The sequence below is a fragment of the Lepidochelys kempii genome, chromosome 7 (assembly GCF_965140265.1).
Source record: "Lepidochelys kempii isolate rLepKem1 chromosome 7, rLepKem1.hap2, whole genome shotgun sequence".
Lineage (NCBI taxonomy): Eukaryota > Metazoa > Chordata > Testudines > Cheloniidae > Lepidochelys > Lepidochelys kempii.
This window is the reverse complement of record NC_133262.1, coordinates 96,261,383-96,276,783: the sequence shown is the minus strand read 5'-3', so window position 1 is coordinate 96,276,783 and position 15,401 is coordinate 96,261,383. Positions and strand designations below refer to the sequence as shown.

Here is a 15,401-nt window from a genome sequence, read left to right as displayed (position 1 = left end):
ACTTCCTGTATCTTATTATTCATGGCTAGCTGAAAACCTTTGCTTATGCACTGTTAATTTCTATATGGCCCATTCTTTAAATTTGATGTCTGAAACACAGTTGAACTTCAATGAAATCTTAGTACAGAATGTAAATAGCTAATTCATAATTGGAATACTTGAATAAAGATACTGAATGCTTATGCCGTCACCATCCAGAGCTTCCTTGTTGGCTTTTCCCATATTGTCTCTTAAATCTGCAAATAAGAGTTTCTACAGAAGCCTATTTATTTATCTCTGTCAAGGAGTAACACAACAGATTCTTTGTCATGCTCTGTATTTACACATTGTAACTTCAAGGATTGCTTCCTCTCTTGCTCTTCAATTCATACATTCTAAGTCCAGAAGGGACTATTATGATCCTCTGGTCTAACTTCCTACATAACACAGGCCATAGAATTTCAGCCACTAATTCCTGAATCAAAGGCAGTAACTTGTGGTTGAACAGGGGCATATCTTTGGGTGTATTTCTAAATCTTGATATGAAGACTTGAAATGATAGCGAATCAACCATATCCTTTGGTGAGTTGTTCCAATAGTTAATTACCCTAACAGTTTTAGAAAAATTCTAAAAAGGTGCAATTTTTTTTAATTCAATTTCCAGCCTTTGGATCTTGTCATGCTGTTTTCTATTTGTCTTCTAGTATCCAAAATCTTCTCGTTAGGTGGCTACTTAAATTATGATTGTCACCTCATAAACTTTTTGCTGATAAGCTAAGTAGATTGAACCCATTAAGTCTCTCACTATAAGGCATGTTTTCCAGACCCAAATCATTTTATGTACCTCTCCTCTGAACATGCTCCAATTTCTTTTTATTTATTTATTTATTTATTTATTTAATAAAAAGTGGATGCCAGAACAGGATGCAGTACAGTATTTTGATAATGGTCTTAACAATGCTGTACTCAGAAGTAATATCACCTCCGTTTTCAAATTTCCGTTGTTTATACATCTGCCCGAGGGTCATGTTAGCCCTTCTAGTTACAGCATTGCATTGGGAGCTGATGTTCATTCAGTTATCTACTGTAGCCCTAAATTCTTCTCAAGCTGCTTGTTTCCAGAATACAGTCTACCATCATGTAGGTATGGCCTGTGCTCTTTGTTCCTAAGTGTGCAAACTTGTCTTTGGCTGTATTACACCACATTTGATTTGTGCCTAGCTTGCAAAAGGATCCAGATCACTCAATATATGTGAATTGCCCTCTTCATATTTCTCCTCCTCCAGGCTGTTTTATTTTTAAAATAAGATGTCTGCCCCAAGTTCTGGGTACCATAACACAATGAAGTTTCAGAAGAATTAAAATTGTTCCACCATGAATTCAGACAGATACACACCTACAGATACTTCATTCCATACCTTCATTGTTATGGGACTTTCAGCTCTCTCCAAAAACCCTGTTGAATGGATTTTTTAGTGTGCCCAGAAAGTCACCAGGCTATTGGGACTCAAGGTCTCAGAGCCCCTGCAGAGAACTTCCTACCAGCTGCCCCCTTCCTTTTGTAGTGAGGGGGATGCAGATCGGGCACCCCTTCTGGGTGCCGCTGTGGCAGGGAAAAAACATGGTCCTTTAGGAATGCTGGTTGAAGGCCACGTAGAGCTTTATAGGTCATAACCAGCATCTTAAACTCCAGCTGAAGACCAACAGGCAGCCAATGCAGATCCCAGAGCACTGGTGTCACATGCCCCCCTCAATAATCAAGCTGCTACTTTCTGCTCCAGGCTCAGTGTCTGGTTTTTAAAGTACAGCCCCATGGAGAATGAATTGCAGTAGTCAAATATTAGAAGTGATAAATACCTGTCAGACTGCAGCTGCGGATCTAAAATAACCCCTAAATTGTAAACCATAGTAACTGATAGCAGATGTGCTTCCACAATTGAAGGGACTGATACTACCTCCATCCTCTCCTCTGGCAGCTTCCCTCAAGCCACCATCGTCACCTCAGTCTCGACTCAGTTGACCTTCAGCTAGCTCTCTCATCCATCCCTCAGTCTCAACTAGTTGAGGCTCTCAACTGCATTGTCCAAGTCAGAGACCTACAGATGAGTGTCATTAGCATACTGATAACACTGTACTCCTCCTTTTATCACTTGCAAATGTGACAGGGTCAGGCCAGATGGCTACAGGAGAGTGATAGATGGCAGATATGTTAGCTCCAGGTTAAGTAGGTCCCTTTTCCCTGGGTAAGGTAACAGGGAAGGTTCCAGAACAATCAGGAACTTTCTGGAAACAAGTAAGGCAGACGGGCTGATTAGAATGTCTGCAGCCAATCAGGAAGCTGCTAGAATCAATTAAGACAGGCAGGCTAATCGGGGCACCTGGGTTTTAAAAAGGAGCTCACTTCAGTTTGTGGTGTGCATGCAAGGAGCTGGGAGCAAGAGGCGCAAGAAGCTGAGAGTGAGAAGGCATACTTCTGGAAGACTGAGAAGTACAAGCATTATCAGACATCAGGAGGAAGGTCCTGTGGTGAGAATAAAGAAGGTGTTGGGAGGAGGCCAGGGGGAAGTAGCTCAAGGAGTTGTAGCTGTCCCGCAGCTGTTACAGGAGCCACTGTAGACAGCTACAATCCACAGGGCCCTGGGCTGGAACCTGGAGTAGAGGGTGGGCCCAGATTCCCCCCATCCCTTCATCCCCCCCAACTCCTCACTTGATACTGGAGGAGTTGAACTGGACTGTGGATGCCACCAAAGGGGAAGGTCTCTGGCCTGTAACCCCGATCCAATAGGTGGATCAGCAGAGACTGCGGGGAATTGTTCTTCCTCCTTTTCCACATGATGGCCAGTGATGAGGCTAACTGAGTGAATGGCAGATTTGAGCCATGAAAGTGGCCGAACTGTGGGCTGCCGTGAACCTCTGAGGTGAGCAAATCCACCAATAAGTGCAGGACCCACCAAGGCAGAGGAGGAACTTTGTCACACAAAATTTATCAGAAATAATTTAAATTTCTTGCAGATCACTGATAAAATATTGGGCTGAGAATAGATTCTCACTAGAATCCTTCCACAAACCTTCCCCTCTCTCCTCTCCATCTTCCCTTCCACACACATGGTCAGTGGCATGGTACTATAAGCCATTTTGTCTTTCATTATGATGATCGAAATATTTTTTTCTAAGCTAAGGTTAAACCTGAAACTGTCCCCACCTCTGGATTTCCTAGTTAGTCCCCTCTTCTGTGTATCTTATTTGCCTTTTAAGAATAAAATTGTCTGGGTCAGAGGCTGTCCTTATTTTTGTCTGTACAGCCCATTGTACACCATATTGAAGGCATAAATATCCTTTAATATTCTGTGCAGGTTTATTTCCATATATCAATGTGACACAGAGCTGAGAATGAAGAGTAGAGAGAGAGGACATGGAGATAAAATCTAACTTCCCTGGTGTGGTTGCCTGGGGGTGGAAATAATTTGGTGGGTTTTACCTAACTGATTACTTGACAGTGATTGTCTAGTGTTGGACCAAATTTCCCACCATCGAAAGCCTTGTATCCCCTGGAGGAGAGCTTGTCACAGCTTCTTTATAGAGTCCATCAGTACTTCTCTGTATATCTAAGGTAGGGTAGCTATAGGGACACCAGCTTCAAGGCAGCTTCTGTTGACATAAATACGGTGTGATACTTTTCCAGCAAGTATATTTTCAGTCTTGAGTACACCTCATTCCCTAGAGAAAAACTTTAAAGGGTGAAAACTTGCTTCTAGGTTTACATGCTGTTCGAACTCCCTGTATTTTCTCAAACTGTAACGAGGCTTGCATTTGGCCAGGCTTTTATCTCAATCACTTTAAAATGGAACTACCAGTATTTCACAGATGTTGGACACTGATGTCTTGAAGAGGAAAAACCTAAGCGTGCCACTGACGATTCGGAGTAGGGTTGGGGAGAGAGATGTCTTCATTTAGAGAAAGGAGGGCTTTTTATTTTTTGACAGTGCACTTAGAATGTTTCTTTTTACTGCATTGTGAATACCTATCCCACACCAGTTGAGCAGGGGGTTAACCAAAATCTGTGGGCTGAGGAAGCCAGCCCCCAACTCCTCTGCTGGGCATGCTCCAACTGGGACCAGAATATAAAAGGGAGTAATTCAGCACAAGAGCAGACATGTGTTGCAGGCTTCCATCAGGAGAATGCCAGAGCTCCAGTACACAGCAGCCAGCTGAGTTGAGACTCCAGCAACCCGCTGACAGAGGAAAGACAGTGGAAGCCACAAGACCACCAGCACTGGAAGGAAGAGTAAGAAGCAGTGACCACCAAGGTGACCAAGACTTCTGGTGGTTATAGAAGCACCAGAAGTGATGGGTTCAGTCCAAGAGACCCCCTTGGGACTGTCCCCTGATGTGCTGAAGTTACCTCTGAGCCCGTTTTCCAAAACCTTGTTTTGTTGAGCCACACACGCTAGTCTGCTGCAACAAAGACCCAGGTCTAGTCCACGCCCCCAAAGCTGCAGCCTTTAACCAAAAACTGCTCAACAGGTCACCTGTCTCCTATGCCCAGACACCCAGTTCCCAATGGGATCCAAACCCGAAATAAATCAGTTTTCCTCTGTGTAAAGCTTATACAGGGTAAACTCATAAATTGTCTGCCTTCTATAACACTGATCGAGAGAGATGCACAGGTGTTTGCTCCGCCAGGTATTAATCACTTATTCTGGGCTTACTAATAAAAGTGATTTTATTAAGTATAAAAAGTAGGATTTAAGTGGTTTTAAGTAATAGACAGAACAAAGTAAGTCACCAAGCAAAATAAAGCAAAAACACGCAAGTCTAAGCCTAATACATTAAGAAACTGATTACTGGTAAAATCTCACCCTCAGACGTTCCAATAAGCTTCTTTCACAGACTAGACTCCTTCCTAGTCTGGGCCCAATCCTTTTCCCCTGGTACAGTCCTTGTTTGTTCCAGCAGGCATATCAGGTGAAAATCAGGGGCTTTCTCATGACTGGGACCCCACTTTGTTCTGTTTCACTCCCTTTTATAGCTTTGGCACAAGGCGGGAATCTTTTGTTTCTCTGGGTCCCCACTCCTTCTCCTAAATGGAGAAGCACCAGGTTTAAGATGATTCCAGTTCAGGTGACATGATCACATGTCACTGTAAGACCTCCTTCATTACCTGGGAGCTGGCCAACACCTACACAGGAAGGCTTGCAGGTAAACAAACCCATTCACAGTTTGTTGATTCTGAAACACCCTCAATGGCTTCCACTTAATGTGTTTACATCAGTAATACAAGTTTATGTCTTATTCTCCTAACTCCAGACATAGAAATGATACATGCAAACAAATAGGAGGAATACACGCAGTAGATTATAACCTTTGTAATGATACCTTACAAGAGCCCTTTAGTATAAAACCTATTCCATTTACATTATATTCACACTCATATTAGCATATTTCCATAAAACATATGGAGTACAGTGACACATCAGGACCCTAGGGCCCTGGACTGGGATCTGGTGGAGAAGGGTGGACCTGGTTCCCCCTACCCTGGCTGCCCCACCACTGGGACAGCTGATGCCTGGAGGGGAGAAGTTAGCAGTTACGTGGACTTGGGCTATGCTGTGCTGCCCGGAACCACAGGACAGCCCCACTGATGCTGGCCGTTGGACCATACTGCCCTGAGCTGCAGGGCCACCACCTAGATCCAGTCACTTGGACCACCAAATAGCCATTTTGATAACCTCCACAATCCAACACCCTGTAACGGGTTGTACCTACCCTGTGACATCCACTAGCGTATGGAGATTCCATTGAGTCTGATTAGATTGTACTCAAGGTTGGAGGCCATTGGTAAGATGGTGCACTGTAGGCTTTAGCTCCCTAAATATCCATGCAGTTTGCATTTCTTCTCTTCTAAATTTGTTGTGGGTGACCATATTTCTAAGTTCCTTTTCTTGTAGAATTTGTTGCGGTTCTAAGGAAAGTATGTATGCGGGAAGGAGCAGGGTGGTGGAGACAACTGATGGAGCAATGACAAGGACCTCCAAAAAGTGACCCAATAAGGCAGGCTAACTGGCAAAACAGACCCCCTGCCCGATAGATGTGGAGATGTAGATGATTTTGAAATGGCTGTTTGAGAGCCAGCAACACTAGACCCAGCTGCTATAACAGATCGTTTCACAGTTTCAGCTCCAGATGGCGTAACAGCAGGAGCAGCCGCAGCAAATGGTATGGGAACTGGCCACCCAAACTGATGCGCAGCAAAAGCAGTTGGTCCAGTAGATGGCAGCACTGCTGCGGCCAACTCCACTGCCTTTCCTCACCCTGACGGGGCCAGAGGTGGGGAACATTTTGGCAGGGCTCCTCGTGTCTCACTAAGATGAGACCCAGTGACAATCCCGAAGAGTTCCTTATGACATTCAAATGGATTGCCGTGGCTGCCAGACACTGGACTACCCTCTTGGCACCATATTTAACTGCTTGGTCCAGACCATCTACCGGAATCATGAGTAATTGGAATACAGCAATGTGAAGGCTGGCAGTCTGGACCAGGCTGGCATCAGTCATCTGCTGTGAACAGTACCTGCCCTAGGCTAGGCCAGCGTCTCTGGGACTACTGCTAGCAATGGCTGGAACCTGAAAAGCTGTCCGGGATCCAAGTGGTGGAGATGGTGGCATTGGAGCAGTTTACCCACATCCTACCTGGTGTGGGAAAAGAATGGTTGCAAGCCGTGCACCCCTGAGCAGAAGAATAGCCTTACTGACTCTGGCCAGTGCCCTGAGCTGCAAGCAGCCACCTAAATCCAGGCCACCTGGGCCACCAAATAGTCATTTTGATAACCCCCACAGTCTGAACCTGTGATAGTGTACCTACCCCATGAAATGCATTAATGTACAGCTATTCCATTGAGTCTGATTAGATGGTACTCATGGTTGGAGGCGATACATAAGATGGTGTCCCATAGGCTTTAGCTCCCTAAATATCACCATGCAGTTTGCATTTCTTCTCTTCTAAATTTGTTGTGGGTGGCCATGTTTCTAAGCTCCCTTTCTTGTAGAATTTGTTGCAGTTCTAAGGAAAGTGTGTATGCGAGGAGGGGCAAGGTAGGCTTTTGTTGTTGTTCACAGCTGGTGTGGAAACAGTGTTCATATATTGGGCATTTTTAATGCTGTCTCATATCCTTCCTTTTCCCTTATTCCCACCCTATTTATTTATTTGTATTTCAATAGTGCCTAAAGCCCCAATAGTGATTTGGGGCCCTATTGTATTACATGCCACACAAACACATAGTAAAAGATGGTCTCTGTCTCAAAGGACTTACACACAAACTTCGGACAAGCTGCAATAACATGCAAAAGGATCTAATAGGTCTCTTCCAACTCTAGGTTTCATGAATCCTATTATAGAAATTTTCTTTTTGAGACTGGGATTTTTTTTCTCACCTTCCTAGAAGAGCTGAAGTGTCTGAGTGAGTGGCTTCTAATCTATTTTCAGTACCAAGAGTCATTGTTCAAAGCTGAAGCAGTGACCGAAGTGTGGTATGCCTAATTGCCATTCCTTAGTGATTATACTGTACCATGTTGCCACCACTGGCTGAGCACAATTTAATACAGGGTTTTGAGATTTGCAATGAAACTTGCAAAGCAATTCCTATTGCAGGCAGTCTATATAGAGGTTTTTGTTAAAATAATGAATGCATGATGACTAGTAGATTAAGATTTCTTAGTGTCCTGTGATGAAGGATATGTGATCAATGTTTCACATACCTATGGTGATGTGAATCTGATGTCACTTCGCTTACTTGCATTCACAAATATTTTTTCATGAACAGCTTCAAAAAGCTGTTGAATGGTCATTTTTCAAGAAATGTGTCACAGAAGAGCTGAAATTCCATGGATCAACTGGAATTTGATTAAAAGGTTGCTGGACATCTCATTAAACTCAAAGTCCACATCCTGACTATTTTAATCTTCTAGAACTATGCCATTGGATAATGTAGCGTGCGTAGTCCATATAAGTCTATATTTCCAAATGACATTTTGCACACCTACTTTGTTTTTTGTTTGTTAATTCAACTTCAAATGTAATCTCTCCCTAAGACAACAGGCTGTCTTTCACCATGTGTAACTGAACAGGATTACGTTATGTCCCGAAAAGGAAACAGTGCACAGATTTTTAGTTATCATGAAAATGCTGTTATGGTACTCCTCATTTCATGTCATCTTAAGCACGTAGTGAGTTTACTAAATACTAATGTCCATACTTATTCTGGGTAGAAGTTACTGACCATACCCTTTTGTATGTATTTTAATCTCTGAACCTTTCTCTTCAGGAAAGAGTAAGAAATGTACCATATTCATATCCTATAATAGTTTCAGTGTTCATAAATCGGTCTCTGCATTTAACTGGGAATGATTTAACTGGGAATTGGTCCTGCTTTGAGCAGGGGGTTGGACTAGATGACCTTCTGGGGTCCCTTCCAACCCTGATATTCTATGATTCTATGATTTACCTATACAATTTTTGTTAAGAAAAATCTTCAGTGAAAGTTCTTAAAGCCAGTAAGCTCCCAAAGTATAAACTAGGGGCCTACATTTGCCCAAGAACCACCAAATTTGCTGTCCATATCCTTTATAAGAGTGGTTCTTATAAACTTGGGGAAAACGCCATCAAGTGGATGGTTGCAGAAATGCATTCTATTACCATTTTACCCCAGATCTATTTCCAGAAAGAAGTGGTACACTTAATATGTGTAAGTGGCAGACTGCCATATGTAGTCTAACAAAGTAGACACTAGGTTTTAGATCCTTCCTTTGCAAACCAAGTAGGATCTTTAAAGATATTTTATAAATACAAATGGAACATACCAACATTTCAGAGAGCTACTAATATCTCCGACTTATGAAAAAACTTCACAATGGTGTTCTGTGAAAGGGGGTGTGATGCACAATACATATAATTCATTTAAATGAAATACCAAATACACAATTGTCAGTAAAACCGTAATACTACACTACTCTGTATCTGGAACAATGGATGCCTTGTTAAGGATCCAGCAACCCCCTACTCTTCAATTAAAGTTCACAATAAACATTTGAAGTCCCCAGTAATGCCTTCACCAAAATCAGGGAAAACCAAACTTGATGCTTCTAAGGTGAAACATGAGATTGTTTATAAAGAATTAAGGAGGGTAGGAGGACAGTTCTAATTGGTGGATTTTTAAACCCTATGCAGATCACCTCTTAAGCCTGCAGCTTAGTGCTTGAGTGATGATTGCTTACCCCAATCTGTGGCCCAGGGTAACTTATTTCTGAGGGCAGAGAGGAAAGGGTGGTCTCGCACTTGTGGGTCAACACTTTTGTGGATAAAAACAACGAGGAGTCCGGTGGCACCTTAAAGACTAACAGATTTATTTGGGCATAAGCTTTTGTGGGTAAAAAAACCACTTCTTCAGATGCATGGAAGCAGGGGGTTTTTTTACCCATGAAAGCTTATGCCCAAATAAATCTGTTTAGTCTTTAAGGTGCCACCGGACTCCTCATTGTTTTTGTGGATACAGACTAACACGGCTACCCCTCTGATACTTTTGTGGATGGTTGTTCTTAAACCAATCTCAGTCCTGGAGTATGGGCAGAGTACAGGTGATATGGCTGAAGATGTAAGGTAAGTTGCAACTTAATTCCTGGATGATATCACTTCTACAGGTGATACATGTTTTCACTTCTGCTGCAATTTTCTTATGAGGGTCATTTTTATAGACTGTATATTAAGTATTCGTCAGATATAACTGCCTATTCCTTGTTCGGTGTTCGAATTCTATGAATGCAGACACATAGACACAGCAGTATGGGTTAAATGCAGTGTCTGCAACTTCATTTAACTAACTATTAACTTAATTTACAGTCACAGCACTCCAGTGCATAACTACCTAGCTGGACGCTTCCAGTATAAATTTCAAGCAGAGGTATCAAGAAACCCAAATTTGGAGAAAGGTCTTATTCCCTCCTTATCATCTTTACCTCTGGATAGCTAAAGTATCTGCTCTGTGTGAGATAGGAATTTTAAGATGAGAAAAGCCTCAAACTGCACAAGAGAGAGAGTGGCACCCACACAGTTCTAAACTAATGCCCAAACAAATGTTTTTGAAAAATCCCTACCTGGAGTTAAATGCCCTAGATTGACTCATGTTAATTTACAATTGGCACAGGAAACTCACCACAATTTGCAACAATTAAAACGGATGTTTTGAAAACCAGACTCCTGGGGGGCAGGGGGAGCAGCACAGCTGTGCCAATTATAATATGCGGGGGTGGAATCCCTTTCTGACCCCCCTGAAAGGGTGATTGGCCCAGCCCTGCCACTAGAGGACACCTATCTAAAGGGAGGAAGAGGGAAAACCGTATAAAGGGATGGAGCCAAAAGGGTGCCAAACACTGGCCATCCACATCCAGAAGGTGCCCTATATGCCCTTTAAAGGGGACAGGGGAAGCCAATGGATCTCCTCTGTGAACCCAGCAATGATGAGTTGGTGGAGGTGAGGCTGATGGCCTACCCCTACACCCACCTTGTGCTTCCCCATCTTTCCCATTCCCACCAAAACCCCCCCAGAAACAGGGGAGGTTCAGGTGGGGGGAAAAAAGCCATAAGAATATCTTCTCTTTGTACCTACTACAGCATACTTGAAAGGAAACACTGTAATTGAAAAGTAATGTCCTTGACCAGTTTTTTTTAGTGTTCAGTTTACTACTGAAAATATTTGCTTTATTAAGGGCAAATCTTTTACACAGTCAATCTCTTCCTCATTCTTGATCCTGAAATGGAATCTTGTGGATATGTCAGTCTGCTTCTATGGACACTGTTATGGTATAACACTTGTGGGTTTTTTTTTGTTTTTTTTTTTTTACTTGAATGTAACCTGTGCATTCATTTCTCTACAAAAGACATGCTTGATCACTCCCCCAAGGACTTTATGTTCTAAATTAGACAGACAATCTAGTGCATTGTGCATTTAAATTTCATTAATAGGGAATGATCTAGGCTCCCGTCCACGGCCAAGTAACTTGGTTGCTGTGCTGAAAGTCACTGTAGTTTAAATGTGGGGGGAGAGGGTTCTCGGAGCTTTCCGAGACGGCTTTGCTTATGTGTTTATTGTGCTGAACAGCTAATCCGAAGAAGCAAACCTTTCGGGTAGTGTGGGTTGAGGACTTGGAGTAAATAATTTGTCCTTCCATAGTTGTAGCTCTGAAATAAGCTTTTTTTAAAGAACATACTAAGTGCTACAGATTCAGGTAACTTTCAGAATATTGTTACTCTTGTATCTTATTCATTATTTACAGGATGAGTAAGTAGGTGTCCAAGTTATTCCCACAAGTGCTCTCCATATCAAGCTTTTTCCTAACCACTGCTGTATTATTGAGCCTTAAAACTTTATATAAATTGTTAGAATCATACTAAATTCTAAATACCAGAATCTCTTGAAATGTGTTGAGCAAAATATGTTGTCTTGTTAAAATTGATGTACACCAGGTAGAGGAACTAAAAATGCCATTTGGGGTTTTTGTTTTAAATCTTGCTTCATAGAATTTTTTCATTGGTTGTCCCAATTGCTTTCAGTGCTTCCTGAACGATAGGGCTTCCTGCCCTGCACACACTGGTATAAAGTTTCTCTAATATTCTGACACTGTCACTCTAAAGTGAGTGTAACTTGCTTTTATTGAGATTCAGTAATTACACAATTAAATATGGTTTCAGAATAGCAGCCGTGTTAGTCTGTATTCGCAAAAAGAAAAGGAGTACTTGTGGCACCTTAGAGACTAACCAATTTATTTGAGCATAAGCTTTCGTGCGCTACAGCTCACTTCATCGGATGCATAAAGTGGAAAACCAATTTATTTGAGCATAAGCTTTCGTGAGCTACAGCTCACTTCATCGGATGCACAAAGTGGAAAATACAGCTCAAATAAATTGGTTTTCCACTTTATGCATCCGATGAAGTGAGCTGTAGCTCACGAAAGCTTATGCTCAAATAATGGGCTAGTCTCTAAGGTGCCACAAGTACTCCTTTTCTTTTTACAATTAAATATATTGTCAAAGTCTATTGAATGTAAATACGCTTATGTTAAAGACTTTCCAAATTTTAGAGCATAACTAAGCTGTTCTTGTAAAAATGCTAATTTTGAGGAGGGCCATACTGAGACATGCTTTATTGAACACAATGGTGCAGTGTGTTACCAATTATTTGGTATTCATGCATACAGAAATGTACAGAATTACTTTTTTATACTTGTGATTATTTACTGGGTATTAATCTGCCATTTTATACTGAATGTTCAGCATAGCCCCAAACCCCAGTCTATTCCTATGTTCCAAACATAACAATATAAAAAAGGTGAAGGATTTGCCTCAGTATTTTCTTGTTCCTTTTTGGTGGTGGTTGTTCAGTTTCAGGTGTTCTGTTTTCTAAAGAGAAACATAAAATCATTTTTTACTTTCAGAAATGAAGTATCCAACCTCAAAGTAAAGGAATAAGTTTTGATAAATCTTATGCTTGATATAACTTATGCTGGTCACTGGTTTGTAATTCAGTCTACAAAACTGGCTATAAAACTAAATTCTAGGCTAGTGGGAAAAAAAAACTTTCTTCAGTGGAAAAACATGTGCTTTACAGCTGAAAGTTCTAGTACACAAACAACAAGTACATGGCTACACGTTCAGCAGAGTTAGTGACCTAGACTCTGTGCTTCAGAAGACTGTTGTTCCTTGTTTCTTTTACAGCTATTTTGCCTTCTAAGAATGCTACTACCAGCCTGATCCTATAAACATTTACTAAAGGGCATAGCACTTATATCGGGGGTAGTCCAGTCAGTGTTAGTGTGGGATTCATCCCCCTGTTTGGAAGTGTAGTAGTGGTATGGCTAGGAGACTAGTGAGAGTTCAGAAATGATTGCTTCCATTATCTTGCTATTCATGTTTTAGGCACCCAGACTTCTTGTTTGTGTAGCTTTTTACCAGTGACATCAGTGTTTCTCATCTTATCACAGGGATTCTACCAGACTATCAATGATCCTTAGTATACATTGTGCATTTTCTTAGTTACCGAGCACTAACGTTAGTCTGTGCCAACTTTAGTTAAGTGTCTGAAAGAGAGTGAATAGAGCCAGTCCTTTGTGTTTAGCTGCAGTTTCTCCCTCCATGCAAAACTGTAAATATTTTTGAATATTCTTATCTAGACTTATGTCTGAGACTTTCAAAACATGCTGTTTTAGGATGACGTTATTCTCATCCACTTAATAGTGCAGTGCTGGATTCAGGAAAAAAAAAGTGTACTGTTTCTAGGTGTGATGGAAAAGATAGCTAATTGAGACAATCTTCTGCAAAACAGTTGAGTAAATTCTAAGGAATGTTCAGTTCTCTTAGATCAGATCACATGCAATTCACTGACCTAACTTTGTCACAACTATGATGTTTGCTTACAAAAAGGGATGGTACCTCTCAGTTAAGCAAACAGGTCAAGCCCTGTCTATGTAAGTCTGCAGCCCTTATGCAAAGTCAGGCAAGCGGTCCTCCTGGCTTGTACGTCCATGAGTTTGGCTGGAGGAACCTTTTCTAGCTGAACTAGAGGTTCAGGTTTGACTCAGCCTCCTGTTAGAGTAGCTCCTTCCTCCCTTGCCTAAAATCAAGGCAATTCTGCCATTTAGAAAGAGCAGAAAAATGGCTTGGCCTAGAGGACTGGATGAATTATAAAACATGGCGAACTCAGTCAAAACAAGGCAGTTAGACTGACAAGCTCCTGTCTATAGCTTCACTGTGTAGTGTACATTTGGTCATGCTTTTTAATCCGTGAGGGCAATATTCAGCACCAGCAAATGCCTGTCTACATAACTTCCTCCTCCAAAGTTACACTCGCATTCAATTGTATACTTGGTTAGAAATGTTACTATATGATAATAGTGTGCTCTAAACAGAATTTGAAAATACAGTCTAAACCAAATCTGAAAGTGCTGGCTTACTGTTTTGGTTCTTTTTTCTTTTTCTTTTCCCCCCCATTTTAACTAGAAAAATTAAAATGTTTCTCTTATCTGGATTATATGACAAATTTAATACTTTCAAGTCAGATTTTCAGAAGTATTCAGCATTGGCCTAACTCTACTGTTACTGAAAATCAGTGGGATTTTACCATTGAGTGAAGTAGGAGCAGAGTTAGCCCAACACTGAGCATGTTTCAAAATTCTTATTTTGAACTCTAAAATTCTCTAAAACTCTAAAATTCTCATGAGACCGTAAAATGAGGCTATCACATGGATGTTGTATGGCCTGTGTCCGTTTATCTGAGGTGAATTACACCTTTTACCACATTACCAAGGCCTGTGTCAGAAATCAGACTTGGGCACCATAAAATCTTCCCATAGTCTTCTGTCTTGCTAGGTTTCATACACCTAGGAGGATAGAAAGCTTTTGTATGCAAAATGTATCTGATATAAACTTGAATCAACCATCAGAGGTCATAAAAGAAAAGCTTATAAGCATGCAACCTGGTATTTCTTTTTATTTATGTTATAAACATGCTCTTCCATAAAATTGTTTAAAATAGTTCAACTTTTAGACACTGTAAAAATAACACTAAAGTAACACTTTCAGCTTCTGCTAGGATAGAAGTTATCCACATAAAATAAATAGGGATATGGCTTGTTTTCTTTATGGTGAATTGATAAGGTATTAAATAACTTTTACTTTAAACTTCATGCAGGCACATATCTATTCTTTGGGTGCGACACTGAAAGCAGCAATTGAATATGTGACAGAGTCTGAGATGGAATCGGAGTTTGGGCAGGATCTACAGACTCTGCTGGAACAAATGCAAGAAGAGAATCCTGAAGATAGGCCAGATATTGAGGTAAAGTATCTAGCTATGATTTTTTTTTAAATTTTAGTAAGCTAACATTTTCCTTACATGTGTATAAGACATAGAAGATATTTTTAAATTTCATATGTCCAGGTTGTATAATTGACCTGAAGCATCTTCCGAGTTAGAAGAATTCTTTCATTTCCTTCATCTCCAAAGTCTTGGACATAAATGTAGAGAAGAGAGGAGAAATTCCTTGATGGTAATTGTAGTTCCGAGAAGGTTGTGTAAGATGTGGATCCAGAGTCTCCCATATGCACTATCACTTGATACTTACGATTGGTTTCTTGAGAGATCTACTTTTGAAAACTTTAGAAATAAGTAAGAAAAGAGGATATTATACTACAAAGGAACCCATGTTGTGGCTCTCAAATGTTACTTTGCTTGAAAACAAGAGTAGGGATCAGAGAATCAGGCTTATGGTCATTCTACTTCTGGGCATTTCTGGAGCATTCTTTACTGATAAGTACTATACCTGTGTTTTATTACTGATGAGTTTTTCTGTAATTGTACAGCTGTTTTGGCAAACTG

The 15,401-nt window shown here is 41.0% G+C and overlaps 1 protein-coding gene across 1 annotated transcript in view; it reads left to right on the top strand.

The window, feature by feature from the left end:
- Positions 1 to 15,401, top strand: part of KNDC1 (kinase non-catalytic C-lobe domain containing 1) — a 128,886-nt gene that overhangs the window by 22,187 nt on the left and 91,298 nt on the right. Inside the window, exon 4 of the mRNA XM_073353950.1 lies at positions 14,715 to 14,861. Coding sequence (XP_073210051.1) covers positions 14,715 to 14,861 — 147 coding nt within the window. The remainder of the gene's footprint in view (positions 1 to 14,714; positions 14,862 to 15,401) is intronic.